This window comes from Elephas maximus, chromosome 21, assembly GCF_024166365.1.
Source record: "Elephas maximus indicus isolate mEleMax1 chromosome 21, mEleMax1 primary haplotype, whole genome shotgun sequence".
Classification (NCBI taxonomy): domain Eukaryota; kingdom Metazoa; phylum Chordata; class Mammalia; order Proboscidea; family Elephantidae; genus Elephas; species Elephas maximus.
In genome coordinates, this window is record NC_064839.1 from 15,183,632 (window position 1) to 15,201,122 (window position 17,491).

The window sequence follows — 17,491 nt, forward strand, 5'->3', positions numbered from 1 at the left end:
GGTGGAGGGGACCAGGTGACTGCAGCCAGGGTGGTTGAGTCCTGCAGCAGAGACACAGAGGCCAGGAGCTGTTCTGGAAGCGGTAAGAGTGGGGTAGGGGGAGAGCACCCAGCCAAGGCCACACTGGGGACCCGAAGCAAGGCCCCTGCCTAGAGCAGTAGCCTCTAGAGGGCACTAGACCACCACATGCCTAAACCAGAAATGGGGTAGCGGATAATTAAGGTCTCAGTTAGGGCAGGGATTAGGGTGAGGTTAACGAGGCACTCATCTCAGGCACAGAATTTAAGGGAGTGTCAAAAAACCTAAGTAAAAAAAATAACATTTTAATGCAATATTTAAAAAAAACAAAATAACACAAAAAATCCACAATGAACAAAATATCCAAAGTTTAAATAAGATAGGCTGTTGTTGTTTGTTTGTTTTATGGCCCTGCACTATTCTGTGAAGGGAACTCTTGTTTCCAATCAGCCTGAGGTTCCTGGGATCTCCTGACCATCATGTTCCCTGCCATGTGGGCTTATGAGAGTTGGCAATGCTGTGTGAACAGAGCACTGGGCAAAGTGAGCTTTATATACAGTCATGGTTTTTGATTATAGACCTTTTACTACTTGGTTCAAAACACGGCAGAATATTTTGATAAATTCACACCCCTCCCACCTTTCAGGCTCAAATATGGCTCCCATTGCACTGGCCGCAACCCTTGGTCCTTATATAACTCAGAAAACAGGCACTGAAGAAGGCAGCAGCATCCTCAAGTGAAAACAAAGCTGCCAGCAAACCCTCCCTCTGTGGAGGATTTTTGCCACATACAAATGCTGGTTGCATGGGCAGCCAGCCATCTGCTGAAATTCTGAAACCAAATAATGGTTGGGCTAGTGCTCTTTGAGAAAATATTGAAGTTGTCAAGGATTTCATTTTACTGGAATCTACAATCAACATCCATGGAAGCAGCAATCGAGAAATCAAATGATGTCTTGCACTGGGCAAATCTGCTGCAAAAGACCTCTTTAAAGTGTTGAAAAGCAAAGATGTCACTTTGAGGGCTAAGGTGTGCTTCACCCAAGCCATGGTATTTCCTATTGTCTCATATGCATGTGAAAGCTGGACAATGAATAGGAAGGCTGAAGAAGAACTGAAGCATTCGAATTATGGTGCTGGTGAAGAATATTGAATATACCATGGGCTACCAGAATGAACTAGTCTTTTTTGGAAGGAATACAGCCGGAGTGCTTCTTGGAAGCCAGGGTGGTGAGATTTTGTCTCATGTACTTTGGACATGTTATCAGGAGGGACCAGTCCCTGGAGAAGGATATCATGCTTGGTAAAGTAGAGGGTCAGTGAAAAAGAGGAAGACCCTCAAGATGGCCTGACACAGTGACTACAACAATGGGCTCAAACATAGCAACAATGATTGTGAGGACGGCTCAGGACCCAGCAGCGTTTCATTCTGTTGTACATAGGGTCACTATGAGTTGGAACCAACTTCATGGCACCTAACAAGTGCTCTTTACCGTAAATCAGTGATTCCTCTCATTATTTGATTTTTTTATAACAAATTTATTATTCCATTCATGTTAAAAGTCACAACTGAAGATTTTTTATTTTATGGACAAAGAGCTAGAGCATTGTTTCTTTTGTCTTGAGTACTTCATTCAAGGAAGATCACTTAGTCCAACTTGATAAAACCTATACCCTTCACATACTGATGGAAACACTGGTGGCACATATTGAGGCCATACATCCGGATCAGACTGTGCCAGTTTGAGCACACTCGGGGGCAGGAACCGTGGCCTAATTTTTGAGGGTGACTCCAGTACAGCTGCTGGTGACCCATCTTGCTTTGAGGGATACACCAGGGCAACAGGCTCATTATTTGATTTTTAAAATGATTTTATCATGGCAAAAATATATGTAACACAACATTTGCCAATTCAACATTTTTTACATCTGCAATTTAGTGGCATTGGTTACGTTCATCGTCATATTGTATCACCACCTCTACTATCAATTTCCAAATTATTCCATCATTATGAACAGAAATCAGTGCCCCTAAACTAGGACTTCCACTTTTTCCCCTCTCCCACCTCTGGTAGGCACTAACAAACTTTGTTCTTTGTTTATTTGCCTATTTCTTATAAGTGGGATCATACAATATTTGTCCTTTTATTCACTGACTTATTTTGCTCAGCGTAATGTTTTCAAGGTTCGTCCATGTTGTAGCATGTATCAGTACTTCATTTCTCTTTCTGGCTGGATCATATTCCATTGTATGTATGTATATGTCACATTTTGTTTATCCAACCATTTGTTGATGGACATTTAGGTTGTTTCCAAATTTCGCTATTGTGAACAGTGCTGCAATGAACTCTGGTGTACAAGTGTTCATTATTTGATTTTTAAATCCTTTAAAACATCTCCCAAGAAAAAGCCTGCTTTGGAAAACTCATCAAAGGAATTAGAAGAGAAAGAACAAGCAAACCCAGAAAACTAAAAGTGCTTTTCCAAAGTTTCTAGGAAAATCCATTTGGCCTGCACAGCGGACATGAATTAGTGAGTTCCTCTGTTGCTGTCTACGACGTCATTACTAGACCAGCAGTTCCTCTCCACCCTCTCTCAGTAAACGTTGGGCAAATATTGGGAGAACATCAAATGAGGGGGTGGAGGCGCAGCCTTAACCTCAGCTCAGGCTCCAGTGGGGCAGGCTACACAGCAGCCGCAATGCCGGGGAACCTCTGGAGATCTCTGACTTACATCAGTCTTAAGGAAGAAGGGGTGAGCTTGGGCAGGGGCTGCCTGACCCTGAATGGCCTCCTCAATGTGCCTCCCTGTCTCTTCTGGTTTTTGCTAGTTACTGACCCAGGCCCTTGGTTTACAGCTCTCCCAGAGGGTGGCCCCAAATCTGGAAAGCAGGTCTCCTGTGAGGATGACTGGGTAGGCGCAGGGGTCCTCTCAGCGTGCTCACCAGTATTCGCTCATAGGCGGTGCTCTGCACGGGGTGATTCATCTTCGAGATGTCCTGGGGGAGCTGGAGCTGTGGCAAATGTGGGGGGCAGTAGAGAGGGGCGGAGGGGCATGAACAGGGATGCCTTACTCCGAGGACAGGCTTTAGCCCTAAGTCACCACGAGCTGTCCCGCCCCCACGTTCCCTAAGCAGCCCTGAGTAGCCTCTTTCTTTGCCACCCTCTACCAATCGTCATCCTCTCTCCCATGCCCACCCGGGGTCGGGCAGAGCTCGGTTCGTGGGCCTGAGGTGGCCAGGCGAGCCCTAACCAGTACCCTGGGAGCACGGCCCGCTTTGAACTCCGGGCTCAAGGGCCGGGGAGAGCCGGGCTGGGCAGGGGCCGCCTGAGCGGAGCTGTCCAGCACACCGAGGCGGGGCGTGCGCCCCTGGCCCGCCCCAGCCGCCTCCGCCCTCTCTGTCAGCGCCACTGCGGCTCAGCAGGCGCGTCACGTGGGTGGCGCGGCGCGGCCTCCCGGCTCCAGGCGCCCGCGAGGGGCCCGGCGGCAGGACAGGCAGACCTACGAACGCACTAGCGGCGGCACCTGCCCCGGCGGGCCGGGAGCAGCGCAGGGCGGCCGGGGGGCACCGGGGCTAGGCGGGCTGCGCGCTGCGGGTCATGGGCGTGCCGGGGACCCCCCGGCACAGGCCGGCGGCGGAGCGGCGCCCGGAGCGCGGGGGCAGCGGCGGGCAGGGGTCCTCCCTGGCGGCCGCCGCTGAGCCCCTGCAGGGCCCGTGACGCCGCGGCCGATGTGGCCCCGCGCGCGCTGCCGGCCCGCACAGCCGCCCCACAAAGACGCTGCCGGAGCCGCCGACCGCAGCCGGGCTGCAGCCGCCGCGGGAGCCCAAGCCGGACGGAGCCCAAGCCTGGGGGCAGGAGGCGGCGCCCTTGGGCGGCCGGCCCCGGCATGGAGAAGCGGGCTGCGGCGGGGCCGGAGGGGGCCCCGGGCGCCCGGGCGCAGCTCGCCGTCGTCTGTCTGGGTGAGTGGGCCGCGCAGGCCGAGCGGGGTCCGGGCGCCGCTCCCCGGCTGGACCCCCCGGCCCGGCCCCGCGCCCCTTCCGGGGCCAGGGTTTTCCCGGAGCGGGCAGTGCGATGGCTCCCGCGCGGAGGCCACAGATAGGGCGGGGACCCCTCTTCCTGGGCGTCCCCCAGAGCGCCGGCCTGCTGGAGTCATATGCTCGGGAGGGCGACCCTGGGAGCCTCGCCCTGCAGGCCCAGTCCTGGCAATGGAGTCCCGGCTCTGCCTGGATCGGAATAGTGCCTCGGCGCCAGGGATGAGCAGCACGCTGGGCGGCCAGTCTGTGCAGGCGGCCCGGTCCGCGGCTTTCTGCGGGCCTGCTGCTCTTAGCTTAGCGACTGTTCGGGCCCCCGGAGCTGCGGACAAAAGCGAGGCCGGCGGGTCTGAGGTCGGCTGCTCCTCAGCCAAACTGTTTCCTGTTGAGTTGTGGGGAAGGGGGAGGTTGCCGGCCTGGAGAAGGGACTCAGGATGCAGAGCACGAGGATGGCAGGAAGCAGGCACCCAGGAGAACGACCCCTGTTTTCCCTTTGTGTCTTCTTAGACCCAGCTAGGCAGGCCCGGACAGACCAGGGTAGTGTGTTTGTGGAGGGCTGAGGGACCTGTCCAGGCCTGGCACCTGGTGGCAAGGGCTCCCGCCTGCCCTGCCCTGCCCTGCCCAGGTTTTTCAGTTCACCTCTCCCAGACCCTCTGTGTGCGCACTGGGGGCTGAAAAAAAAAAAACCCAGTGCCGTGGAGTGGATTCCGACTCATAGCTACCTCAATCCACATGGCCCTTTTATTTACCACTAGAAGGAAGGAGGCCATTTCCAGAGCTGAGGGTTCTTAGGGGCATGGCTAACCCCTGGTGACACTGATGAGGGCTCTGAAACCCCTACAGGCTTCCTGAAGCTACTGAAATGGAAAGCCTGTCCGTTTCAAGCTGCGCCCCTCCCCACCCCACCCCCAAGAAACAGGAAGCTCTGAGTTGGGGGAAAGTCCCTGCCCTGTCCCAGCAGGGTAAATGGGTCTAAATAAATAAGGGAGCTGTAAATAGAGTTGGGTCTTACACCTCCTCCTCCCCCCACAGTCTGGTCTGGACTGTGAGCTGCTGGATGCTGGGCTTCCCTGGTGGGCAGGACCGGGGGACAGGCCCTCAGCTTTCCCAAGGTTCTCTGTGCCCAGGAGATATGGCATGGCTTCTGTCCAGCAGAGCCTAGGCTTCCTGAGAGGAGGCAGCTGCAGGTGTGGGCTTACCCCACCCGAGATGCTCCAGGCTTCCATTGGCACCCTTGGTGGTGGGGAGCATCTTGAATCCCGGGGAACTGGGTGTGCCCTCCTTTGCCCACCCGTACCCTCATCCTGAGAAACCCCGCAGGAGAGCAGTAGTTGAAAGCGAATGACAAACCCCGTGGAGGTGGGTATTGAGGCCAGCTCTTTGCCCCAGGGTCAGCACAGCACAATGAGGAGGACCCTGAACTGAGATTTAGCACCGTCATAGCTTGTCTCCGGGGCTTTTAGATTCCTTCCCGGTAAAACAAAGATAACAGGAACTGCTTCCTCTCCCTCCCCGGCTGCTGGATGGATGAGGCGACTGACAGAGCCTCTTAGGAAGAAACCCCCAAAGTGGAAGGAGCCCTCCTGACAGGCAGAGCCTGGGGTTCAGGCCAGCTCCCTGACCTGGGCTGAGCAAGGGCCCCTCTCTGATGGGCCTGACATGAGACAGTCACACCTTCCCCTCCCCCCACTGAATCAGAATTCCCAGGCCTGGGAGCTGCAGGAGTGGTCCCATGAACCCGGGCTTGCACGCTGTTCTTGGCTGTGGGTGTGCCATGATGGATGCTGAGACCCTCTGGGACCGTGGCTGCCCATGTCAGCAGGAGCCAGTGGAGTGGGAGTCTCCGTTGCTGCCCTCTGGGCCTTGCCCTGTGAGGTGAAGGGAAACCAGCCTCAAGCCCAGGCTGTGTTGTCTCGTCCCTCACAGGGGCTGCTGGCTGGCCCTCGGTGGGTGCCTGGGGTCCGAGAGCCACCCCCACTGACCCTCTTTGTGTCTCCCACAGTGAACTTCTTTCTCACTGGGAGGCTTAGCAGTGCAGTTCCCGCCCTTGGTGAGTAAGATGCTTTTCTCCTTCTTGCCCTCTGGTTTAGTGACCCCTGCTGGCGGGCCTTCAGGTCCTGGCTCCACCCCTGAGGTCATCCAACATTTTTCAAACTCAGTTCTGTCACTAAAATCAGTCCTTGGTGCATCTTTTCTGCATTACAAAGGAGCTGTTTGATCTTGGGCAAACTTTTTTTCTCTGTGCCTCAGCTTCCTTGTCCGTAAAATGGGTGAATGAACAGGACCTGCCTCAGAGCCTGGTTGGTAGGTTGTTTTAGTCATCTAATGCTGCTGTAACAGAAACACCACAAGTGGGTGCCTTTAACAGACATTTATTTCCTCACAGTTTAGGAGGCTAAATGTCCAATTTCAGGGCGCTGGCTCTAGGGGAAGGCTTTCTCTCTCTCTGTCGGCTCTGGAGGAAGGTCCTTGTCTCTTCAGCTTATTTCCTGGTTCCTTGGAGGTTTCCATGTGGCTTGGCATCAGTCTTCTGCTTGCTTGTTTAATCTCTTTTGTTCTCAAAAGGAGCCCTGGTGGTGGAGTGGTTTAGAGCTACAACTGCTAACTCAAAGGTCGGCAGTTCGAATCCACCAGCCACTCCTTGGAAACCTTATGGGGCAGTTCTATTCTGTCCTGTAGTCCATGTAGTCCATGGCAATGGGTTTTCTTTTTTTAATATCTCAAAAGAGATTGACTCAAGATACACCCTCCGCTAATCCTACCTCATTAACATAATAAAGACAGCCCATTCCTGAATAACCTCAGGCACAGAGGTTAGGATTTAAAGCAAATTTTCGGCAGGGTGGGGACAATTCAACCCATAACATAGGTTAAATGAGCAAACGAGGGAAGATGCTTTGTATGGGATCTTGCACAAAAAAAAAAACAAATCCACTGCCGTCAAGTCGATTCCAACTCATAGTGACCCTATAGGACAGAGTAGAACTGCCCTGTGGAGTTTCCAAGGAGCGCCTGGCGGATTCAGACTGCCAACCTCTTGGTTAATAGCTGTAGCACTTAACCACTCTACCACCAGGGTTTCCGGGATCTTGCACGGGGTGACTTAATACCACTGGCAAACTGTAAAGGGTCCCACACAAGTGACAGATTGTGCCTCCCAAGAGTGGTGGGTTCCCTGAGGTGCCCTCTCCTGCACCCAGACTCTGGGCACTGCCGCCCAGCCATGGTGGCCCCAGGGAGGTGGGCTGGCTGGGGTCTGCAGGCTGCTCTCCACTCACCTGGCAGGCTCCCAGAGTGCCTGGGGTGGGACTTCCAGCTCTGTATCGTTGGGTTACACTGGGCAGGCTGTCGAGAGTATTGATTGCCTCTGGAAATTAGATCTGCAAATTGTGCTTCATCAGGCCTTGCTCCTATCCTCTCAGGGGTCCTTGATGACTCTCTGGACCAGGCAATAAGGACACTGGCCTAAAAGGACCCAGTCATCCCTTGCCCACTTGAGCAGAGCCTTGGCCCTAGCTTTACCTCCAGCTAAAGCTCAGACATACCTCTCAGAATGCCCCCTGTCCTGCATCAGTGTCCCCAGCTTGACCTTCCCCAGCTCTCCGCACCGCCCAGTACCATTGCAGCACCCTGCTGGTACCCCCGCTCCCACAGCGCATGTCTGATGGGCTCCCCTGCCTGCTCATTTCCCTGCTCACCCCATGACATGGTGTCTGCATAGAAACGGCCACCTCCCTCACATTTCCCAACCACCCCTCCATGCCCATTAGCTCCATTTTACTGATGGGAAACCTGAAGCCCAGGGTAGAACAGTGTGGCAGCGTGGGTCCCAAGACTGGAGTCATGAGGCCCTTTCCACTGCCTGTGCTTGGGTCCTGGGGTGGTGTGTTGGGGAGAGGGTGAGGCCTGCCATCGCGGAGAGGGCTGGGGACTGGTTGGCTGAGTCAGTGGCACCTCCAGGCCCACGGCCAAGCAATGTTCAGTCAAGAGCCCCTGACCAGAGCTGCCAGCTCCCGCACAGGCCAGGCTGAGGCTGTGGAAACCACAGCCTCTTCGGCCCCCTCTTGGAGGAGAGCAAACAGCAAAGTGACATCACTGCCCCTGAGGTGGGAGTTGCTGGGGTAGCTCTGGGGGGCTCTGAGCAGTGAGGCTGTTTGGGGGCGCTGTTCAGACATCTCCTCCTGGCTGGGCTGGTGGTCTGGAGAGAAAGGTCTCCTGACCTGGGAAAGAAAGGCCAGACGTAGGTTTATGAGGGAGAAGTACGGTGGAAGTACGGTGGCTGAGATGAGGCCAGAGGAGAGAAGAGGCAGCATGTGACACCTGGTGGATGACGCCTGGTGGAAGCCATGCGTGCCAGGTTCTCCCTGGGCTAGTGAGGGTGAGAAGGCGACACGTGACACCTGGTGGAAGATGTGTGTGCCAGGTTCTCCCCGGGCTAGTGAGGGTGAGAAGGCGGCACGTGACACCTGGTGGAAGCCGTGCGTGCCAGGTTCTCCCCGGGCTAGTGAGGGTGAGAGGCCTGGCCTCCATAAACTCTCTAACAAGTGGGGGAGTTGACATCTGTTCCATGTCGGCTGTGGTAGGCATTCGCTAGGCCCTGCTCTGCTCCATGGTGGTGCAAGCAGTTTGTGCTTGGCTGCTAACCTAAAGGCTGGTGATTTGATCCCACGCAGTGGTGCCTCGGGTGAAAGGCCGGGGTCAATCTATTTCCATAAAGATTACAGTCCAGAAAACCCTATGGAGCAGTTCTACTTTGACACTTGGGGTTGCCATGAGTCAGAATTGACTCGATAGCAACAGGCTTTTTGGGTTTGCTGTATCCCGGGCCCTGTCCTCGGGGCTGAGGGTCCAGGTGAAGGAGGGGTGATTCCCACACTTGCTGAGCTCACCCAGCACGCCTTGGGTCCTCTGACTCAGAGGGACTGATGTCTCGGTTTACTATGGGCTTAGGAGACTTGACATGGGCGGGGCAAGGGAGGTACATGCCCAGCCACACTGGGCCCTTCCTTTCTGTGAACCGCCTGCCCAGCACCCTCTGGGAGGAGAAGCCTTCTGGGTTAATAACCTCGTGCCTCCCAGGGCACCCCCTGCCCCCTGCCAGGTCAACACCCAGGGCCTCTGAGGTCCACACAGCTGGGGAGCTCAGGCCCCTTTCCTGCAGCATGTTTGCATGTGCCGTGACTCTGCTGTTTTAGTCCTTATCCTCCTGGGCACCTGTTGTATGTTGAAGAAATACGGGCCTTGAGGAGGCTGGCCTCTGCAGGGCCCGTGTGGCCAGGGGAACGCGCCTGGTTGGTATCTCGCTGACCTGGACTGTTGAGGCTGTGGATGGTGACCTGATGATGGACCGTCATCATGGTCAGTCTCACTTTAGGGTTGAGGGCGGGTGTTTCTGTTGCAGTTCTTTGAAGCTTCTATGAGATGCTGGTGGGGTTGGTCATGGTTTTGGAATCCCTGGCCCTCCCTGGTCACAGCAGACTCCTATCAGCAGGGGCTTCAGCCCACAGCTCATGCCTCTAAATGCTGAGCAGGCACTTGACTTGACCAGTTCAGTCATTGATCCACACCTCCTATAGGTCAGGCACTGTGCCGGATTCTGGGAACATGGTGTCCAGCCAGAGCTGGCGCAGCCCCTGCCCTCTGGCATGAGACTTTAATCACAGGGATAAAGGGGGAATGGCCGCTATGGTGGGGGCTGGGGAGGAGGGGGAGGAGGGGTGAATGGTGTGGGGAGGGCTGCCCAGAGGAAGGCACCACTGAGCTGGGAGGAGTGAAGGCCATGGGCGGTGGGATAAGCACCCCCACCAGGAACAGCGGGAACCAAGTCCCTGAGTGGGAGGAAGCATAGGAGGCCTGGGGGATGAGGGGGCTTAGGGGAGCTGAGACAGGGAAGGTGGGTGGGCAGGGGGCTGGGACCACTGTGAGGCATTCTGTCCTCATCCTGAGAGCATGAGAGGCACCAGAGGTCTTGCATTCCCCTTCCTGGAGCTGCGCCTTATGGAGTCCTGGAGGGTCTTGTCACGAGTCAGAGAGAACCCCACTTCAGGGCAGCAATGGCAGGTGCTAGGCAGTGGGAGAGTGTGAAGGTGGGGTCACTGGGCTCGGGCAAAGGGTCATTGCTTGCCTTCCTGAGCTCCATTTTCTCCATTTGTAGCACAGGCTGTCTTTGCTGCAGCCTGTTGTGAGCATCAGATGAGCCAGTATGGTGAAGGGCTGAAGGGGCTCTGAGGGGTGGGGTCCTACTGCCGGGTGCTGGGGAGGCCAGGCTGCACCAGGGCAGGGCAGGCCTGCCTCGCTGCCCCGGAGTGGTTTGGAGCCTTCAGGCAGGGAGGCTTAGCTGGGAACCAGAGGGTGAGTATCATGAAATGGGTGAAGTGAGGCTGTGGGATGCTCTGAGCTCAGCCCTGGTGGACGTATAAGGTGATACTCCATAAATGCCTTTGGCTCAGAGCCGTAAGTGAGAGACTGAGCCCACCAGAGGACTAGGGTGAAGCCTGGCTCTGCCATTTACTGGCTGTGTGGCCCCAGGCAAGACACTTCTCTTCTCTGAGCCTCAATTTCCTCTGGCTTCCCATTTATACCCGACAAAATCCAAATTCCACACAAGGGGTGATCAGACCCAGCGTGCCTCGCCAGCCACCTCTAGACATTGCTGTCTCCCTTCATTCGGCCCAAGGGGTTCAGCATAAGGTCTGTCTACTTCCCACACCCCCAGCCTGTGGGTTCCATGTCAGATGCACTCAGCATGCCTGTCACAGTGCTTGGCACATAGTAGGTGCTCATAATACCTGTTGGGTGAGCAAAGCCTCTCCCCTCCTGGGGCTGAGGTCTATATTTGGCAAGCGCCCTGGGGAGGGCAGGCAAGGGGATAGTGGTGGATTTCCCTTGTAGGGCTGACAAGCTAACGGGTGCAGAATCCTCCACTGAGCTGAGGCCCCAGAGGCGGCACCTTGGAGGTGCCAGTGACAGGGAGTTGTTGGTGTACTTGCCCCTAGCCCTGCCCAGATTGGGGAGAGAAGGACCTGGGCTCTGGTGCAGTCAGTGGGGTGGGGGAGCTACAGCTGCCCTCAGTCCAGGTGGTCTTCCTTGGCCCATTTCTGTGAACTCTGGAGTTGTTGCCCTAGGTCATGGCTATCCTAGGCTGACCTTGAGCCGACCATGGGGGAGGCCTGTGCTGAAGCCATGGGGGACTCAAGTGCCGCTGCACCCGGCTCACTGTCAGCCTCATCTCCTGACAGCTGCCTGCAGTGGGAAGCTGGAGCAGCACACGGAGCGACGTGGTGTCATCTACAGCCCAGCCTGGCCCCTCAACTACCCGCCGGGCACCAACTGCAGCTGGTACATCCAGGGTGACCGTGGGGACATGATCACCATCAGGTAAGGGGGCCCTGGGAGTGTCTGAGGGGATATATGTGGGCCTACACGTGTGTGAGTGTGCGTGAGATTGTGTGTGTGCATGAGCACATGTCTGAGCAGGTGCAGAGAACGTGTGTGAGCAGGCTGAGTGTACATATGTGTGAGCACATGTGTGGGTGTATATATGAGAGGACACGTGTGAGCAGGCATGTGTGTGCACATGTGTTCGAGCACAGGTGTGATTCTCTGTGTGACTGCATGTCTCAGCAGGCGTAAGCAGATGTGTGATGTGTGTGAGTGTACGCGTGACAGCATGGTGAACACTTGTGAGCTGTAAGCATGTGTGAGAGTGCACATGTGAGGGCATGTGAGCATGTGGGTGTGCCCAGCCCCTGGGTCAGGCTGCCCCTGACTGGTCGCCGTGCCCTGAGCCTCCCTCATGGGCTGTGGGGTCTCTCAGTCACCTCTACTCTTCTAGGAAGAGGAGTCCCAGGGACCAGTGGGCATGGACCAGCTGCCTCTGAGGTGGCAGGGATGCCCTCGTGGTTCTGCAGGGATGACTTGATGCCAGGCTGGCAACAAGCCCAGAACAGGGCTTCCGAAGGGGACCCAGGGCAGTCTCAGTAGGGAGGGGGCTGGGCAGAAGCCTGTGTGCTCAACCTGCAGGGAGTCCTTGGGACATGCAGAAAGAAACGGAGTGAGTTGACCAGCTAACCCCAGCCTGGGCAGAGGTTAGGACATCTGGCTGGGGGATTACTGTGGGTTTCATCTGCCTTAGCCGTCCTGAATCCCAACACCAGAGGCTGACATTACTCCATAGCCCCAAAGCACAAGGACAGAGTCTGTCCTGGTCTCTGTGCCTCAGTTTCCCCATCTCTAGAAGGGGGAAGTGAGGCAACTGGGTAGAGCCTTTGAAGAGAGAGTGTCTGAGAGTAGCTCTCTGTGGCCCTGTGGTCTGCTCACCCCACAGCCTGGGCAGCAGCTGGCTGGTGGGGTCCAGGGCCAGTGCTCTTCGCCTGGTGACAAGGTGTCACCCACCTGCAGCCTAGACCAGCTATGTGGGCACGGCCCTGTCCTCAGTGCATGTGTGTATGAATGTACATATGTGTGAGTGTACGTATGTGTGAGCACGTGTGTGAGTGAATGTATGAGCAGGTGGAGGGGACATGTGTGAGTGTACATGTGTGTGAATGTATGCATATGTGAGTATGAACAGGTAGAGAGGACACATGCATGAGTGCATATGTGTGAGCAAATGTGTGTGAGGACACTACATATGTGTGAGTATACATGTGTGTGAGTGTACGTGTGTGAGCACGTGTGTGAGTATATGAGCAGGTAGAGAGGACACGTGTGAGCAAACATGAGCATGTTTGTGATGGCTATGGGAAGCTGGGCCTTTAGGTTTCCTTCCTTCAGGGGAGAGTGTTGTGGGGGAATTGCCCATGAATGGGACCCCTGGCACCCCCTCCTCCACTTTGGCTTGGGGTAAGGGTGCTGTGTGCTGATAGAGGGTGTAAAGGATGAGGTGGGGCCATCACTGAGCTGCGATGGAGTGGAACATGACAGACACCCTCCACAGTTGTTATGGTTATTCATGGAGCAACCCTTGGACCCATGAGTGGTGGCAGGGGATCCCACCAAGTGGCTGGGAGAGGGGTAACAGGCAAATTTGGGAGACCAGGGTCAGGGTGGATGAGGGCATGGGGCAGGCTACCCTTGCCTGAGCTCCAGCCCTGGCCACACTCTGCCCTCCTTGGCCCTGTGGGCCCCAATCTGCCCTGACTACCCATGTCTGCTGTGCTCTCCACCCCTGCAGCTTCCGCAACTTTGACGTGGAGGAGTCCCACCAGTGCTCCCTGGACTGGCTCATGCTGGGCCCAGCGGCCCCGCCCCGCCAGGAGGCCTTCCGGCTCTGTGGCTCTGCCATCCCACCTGCCTTCATCTCTGCCCGGGACCACGTCTGGATCTTTTTCCACTCTGACGCTTCCAGCTCTGGCCAGGCCCAGGGCTTCCGTCTCTCATACATCCGAGGTGATCTTGGTGACAGGGTGGGGCGGGGAGGATGAACCTGGATCACAGAGCACTCGGTGCACATGTGGGCTCCCAGGACCAGGGCAGGGCTCTCCACTGGGCCCCAAGCTCCTACAGGGCCTCTCCCTACCAGCCCTGTCCATTGAAGGGCAGATTGGTCATGCTCCCAAAGCCTCTCGTGGTCACTGTCCCCACTTCTCAGACTTGGCTAGAGCGGGGGGCTTACCCCAGGCTCAGATCAGGGTCTAAGCCAACCCTAGCATTCGAGGGGTCTCTGCCCCTCAGATAGCCATTGAGGCAAGGAGCCCTTTTCCTTGGGTCCCACCTCTTCCTGGGCCATGCCTATCTCGTGCAGTTGTGAGCTGCAGCGGCCCAGCTGGGAGGGGGACCACCAGCCTTCTCCTGGCCCCGGCCCTCACAACGGAGAGAGGCCCTGCTGTCCTGACCTGCCTCCCCACGCCCTTCGTCCGGCAGGGAAGCTGGGCCAGGCGTCCTGCCAGGCTGATGAGTTCCGCTGCGACAATGGCAAGTGCCTGCCAGGCCCGTGGCAGTGTAACACCGTGGATGAGTGTGGGGACGGCTCCGATGAGGGCAACTGCTCGGCACCCGCCTCTGAGCCGCCGGGCAGCCTGTGCCCGGGCGGCACCTTCCCCTGCAGTGGGGCGCGCTCCACGCGCTGCCTCCCTGTGGAGCGGCGCTGTGATGGCACACAGGACTGCGGTGATGGCTCCGACGAGGCTGGCTGCCCGGACCTGGCGTGTGGCCGGCGGCTGGGCAGCTTCTACGGCTCCTTTGCCTCCCCTGACCTGTTTGGTGCAGCCCGGGGCCCTTCGGACCTTCACTGCACGTGGCTGGTGGACACGCAGGACCCAAGGCGCGTGCTGCTGCAGCTGGAGCTGCGACTGGGCTACGATGACTATGTGCAGGTGTATGAGGGCCTGGGTGAGCGCGGGGACCGCCTGCTGCAGACGCTGTCCTACCGCAGCAACCACCGGCCCGTGAGCCTCGAGGCTGCCCAGGGCCGACTCACCGTGGCCTACCACGCCCGCGCCCGCAGCGCCGGCCACGGCTTCAACGCCACATACCAGGTGAAGGGCTACTGTCTCCCATGGGAGCAGCCATGTGGCAGCAGCAGCGAGGGGGACGTGGGGGATGCAGGGGATCAGGGCTGCTTCTCGGAGCCACAGCGCTGTGATGGCTGGTGGCACTGTGCCAGTGGCCGCGATGAGCAGGGCTGCCCCGCCTGCCCGCCTGACCAGTACCCCTGCGAGGGTGGCAGTGGCCTGTGCTACACACTCGCTGACCGCTGCAACAACCAGAAAAGCTGCCCTGATGGTGCCGACGAGAAGAACTGCTTCTCCTGCCAGCCCGGCACCTTCCACTGTGGCACCAACCTGTGCATCTTTGAGACGTGGCGCTGCGACGGCCAGGAGGACTGCCAGGACGGCAGTGACGAGCATGGCTGCCTGGCTGCCGTGCCCCGAAAGGTCATCACCGCTGCCCTAATCGGCAGCCTCGTCTGCGGTCTGCTCCTCGTCATCGCTCTGGGCTGCGCCTTCAAGCTCTACTCACTGCGCACGCAGGAGTACAGGTGGGCGGGCAGGCGGGCGGGCAACTGGCCATGCAGAGGGCCCTCGGTCTGGCCATGGGTACCGCAGTTCCTCGTTTCCCTGGAGAGGTCCCAGACTCTGTCCACGCAGCTGCGGGTTTGTAAACTGGGGCTTGGGCCAACTATGTGTGGACTTCTGCCCATAGTGGGGTCTGGGCATCTCTCAGCATGTGGGCGGAGGAATGGGGAGCCCCTTGTAGGCCCCAACCCGTTGCTGTCGAGTCGATTCTGACTCATAACAACCCTATAGGACAGCGTAGAACTGCCCCATAGGGCTTCCAAGGAGCGGCTAGTGGATTCGAACTGCCGACCTTTTGGCCACTGGCAGTAGCTCTTAACCACTGTGCCAGCAGGGCTCCCATGAAGCCCCCAGGGGAGGCGGAAGTGTGGGGTCGCAGCAGCCCTGCCATGGTGCTCACTACTTTCAGGGCCTTTGAGACCCAGATGACACGCCTGGAGGCCGAATTTGTGCGGCGGGAGGCACCCCCATCCTACGGTCAGCTCATTGCACAGGGCCTCATTCCACCCGTGGAGGACTTTCCTGTCTACAGCGCATCCCAGGTGAGCCAGTGGGGACTGGCTGGGTGTGGGAGCCCGGGGGCCAGGGCGGGTGGTGAGCAGGCTGGGTCAGGGGTTGAAGGAGGCTGGGTGACATGGGGGGCTGTGGCCGGGAGGGATGACAACTTGGTCTTGGGCCCTTGGGGGCAGTGCTGACTGTCCCTGAGTGGCCTGTGCTGGCCTGGCCGTCCCCTCAGCCACCGCCTCCACCCTCCAGGCCTCGGTGCTACAGAACCTTCGCACAGCCATGCGGAGACAGATGCGCCGGCACGCCTCCCGCCGCGGACCCTCCCGCCGCCGCCTTGGCCGCCTCTGGAATAGGCTCTTCCACCGGCCACGGGTGCCACGCGGCCAGATCCCGCTGCTGACTGCCACACGCACCTCACAGACAGTGCTGGGCAACGGGCTCCTCCAGCCTGCACTGGGGGCTGCCCCGGATCCCCCGGCATCCCTTACGGACACAGGCAGCCCCGGGGCAGCTGGTGATGGGCTCCCCAGTGCCCCCGGCCATGCGCCTGAGGGGGGACCTTCAGTGTCACTGCCCCCCACCGGCCTGCAGGACCCAGAGTACAGGCCCATGGACAAGGACAGAAAGGCCTGTCGGGATGCTCTGGTGGACCTCCCAGCCCCTGGGGACATGCCTCGGGAGCCCTGCTTGGCCCAGGACCCCCATGCCCCGGCCATCACTGCCTGCAGCAACCTTGGCCCCCACCCACCAGAGCCGCCGGGGGTCTGCAGGAGCCCCCCGCCAGCCTGCTCCCCGATATTGGAGGGCAGCGACGACGAGGCTTTGCTGGTCTGCTGACCCACTCGACGTGCTGGTGACTGCCACAGCCCCGCTTTGTAACCAGGGAATACACAGTCGTTTCTACCCTGCCTCCGCATCCTTCTTTCTTATGGGGAAGCCCACATGGAACCCTGTGGAGGGGCTGGGCCCTCAACCAGCTTTTCTGTCAGCATTCCCTCTGCCCGGGGTGGGTCTGGCTGGGCGGGGGGCTGTGGGTGCTGGGCAGGGAAAAGGGATGGAGTCACGGAAAGATGGGCCCCTCTGCAGGTCCCGGTGCCCACACAAGCACCCTGAGGTCTCACTTCTGCCTTCTCCTTCCACTCCATTTTGGGGACTTGAGAATCCATTCCAGTGAAACAAGAGGGCCAGGGCAGGTTTGTATTCTGTGGCTTCTCACTCCTTGCTCCACTCATACTGTGGCAGTGCTCGCTGCCCTCCCCGAGCTGAGTGGCTTCCCTGGTCCTCACCACCCGGAGCTGCCGTGAGGACTGGGCAGGGCAGCGTGTACTTTGTACTTAGTCCATGGCGAGCACTCCATCTGCACTGACCCTCCTCCCCTCTGGCAGAGGCCCTGAGGACCTGGGCTAGGAGTTCCATCCTCATCCTTGCGTCTGTGGTGTCGATGGGCCTGACCAGGCTGGTGCCCTTTGCCCTCTGGCTGAGGAGTCAGTCTCCTGACCCCCAGGGCTGGGAATGTGGGTAGGAGGCAGAGGAAGCCACAGGGCCCACTTACAGGCCCAGAGGCCCCCAGGAGACTCCTCTCTGCTGACTCAGGGGACTGAGGTGGAGCCACCAACCCACAGTGCCCAAATCCATCCCACCCTGTTTCAGGGTCTCAGTTTCCCCATCTGTAAACCAGGAAGGTGCGGTTGAGGCTCTGAAGTTTCTGACATTGGGTCCGTGATGATTTATGGGAAGAAAAACAATGCCAGCTGAGAACCACAGGGGCTTCCTGGGTGCTGAGACTCAGGCTGGCACTGGGGGCCTGGGTGAGGGGCAGAACGAGCCCCTTCACAGACTTCCTTCCCTCTGGGGAGAGGTGGCTCTGGACCTCACAATGCCTGAGGCAGCCAAAGGAGCCAGCCTGAGAGAGGGA

At 57.9% G+C, this 17,491-nt stretch overlaps 2 protein-coding genes across 3 annotated transcripts; one reads left to right on the forward strand and one right to left on the reverse strand.

Moving 5' to 3' along the window:
• Positions 1 to 1,666: 1,666 nt before the first annotated feature.
• On the reverse strand, positions 1,667 to 1,834 carry LOC126065040 (40S ribosomal protein S29-like). Its single transcript, XM_049864686.1, has one exon. It carries the CDS (start codon positions 1,832 to 1,834, stop codon positions 1,667 to 1,669), a length of 168 nt encoding a protein of 55 aa, XP_049720643.1.
• Positions 1,835 to 3,446: 1,612 nt separating this feature from the next.
• On the forward strand, positions 3,447 to 16,614 carry LRP3 (LDL receptor related protein 3). Of its 2 annotated transcripts, none has more exons than XM_049864271.1 (7): positions 3,447 to 3,979; positions 6,054 to 6,101; positions 11,290 to 11,428; positions 13,227 to 13,441; positions 13,916 to 15,032; positions 15,479 to 15,611; positions 15,806 to 16,071. In XM_049864271.1, the coding sequence occupies exons 1-7, from the start codon at positions 3,907 to 3,909 to the stop codon at positions 15,974 to 15,976; spliced, it is 1,896 nt and encodes a 631-aa protein (XP_049720228.1). In that variant the 5' UTR covers positions 3,447 to 3,906; the 3' UTR covers positions 15,977 to 16,071. The 2 variants fall into 2 exon arrangements, with proteins under 2 accessions (XP_049720228.1, XP_049720227.1); XM_049864270.1 differs by having other exon boundaries at positions 3,448 to 3,979; positions 15,826 to 16,614.
• The last annotated feature ends 877 nt before the right edge of the window (positions 16,615 to 17,491 follow it).

Coding starts and splice junctions, on each gene's coding strand:
- LOC126065040 (XM_049864686.1), bottom strand. CDS start 1,834: ATGGGTCACCAGCAGCTGTACTGGAGTCACCCTCAAAAATTAGGCCAC.
- LRP3 (XM_049864270.1), top strand. CDS start 3,907: ATGGAGAAGCGGGCTGCGGCGGGGCCGGAGGGGGCCCCGGGCGCCCGG. Junction 3,980..6,053: donor GCTCGCCGTCGTCTGTCTGG/GTGAGTGGGCCG, acceptor TGTCTCCCACAG/TGAACTTCTTTCTCACTGGG. Junction 15,033..15,478: donor CTGCGCACGCAGGAGTACAG/GTGGGCGGGCAG, acceptor CACTACTTTCAG/GGCCTTTGAGACCCAGATGA.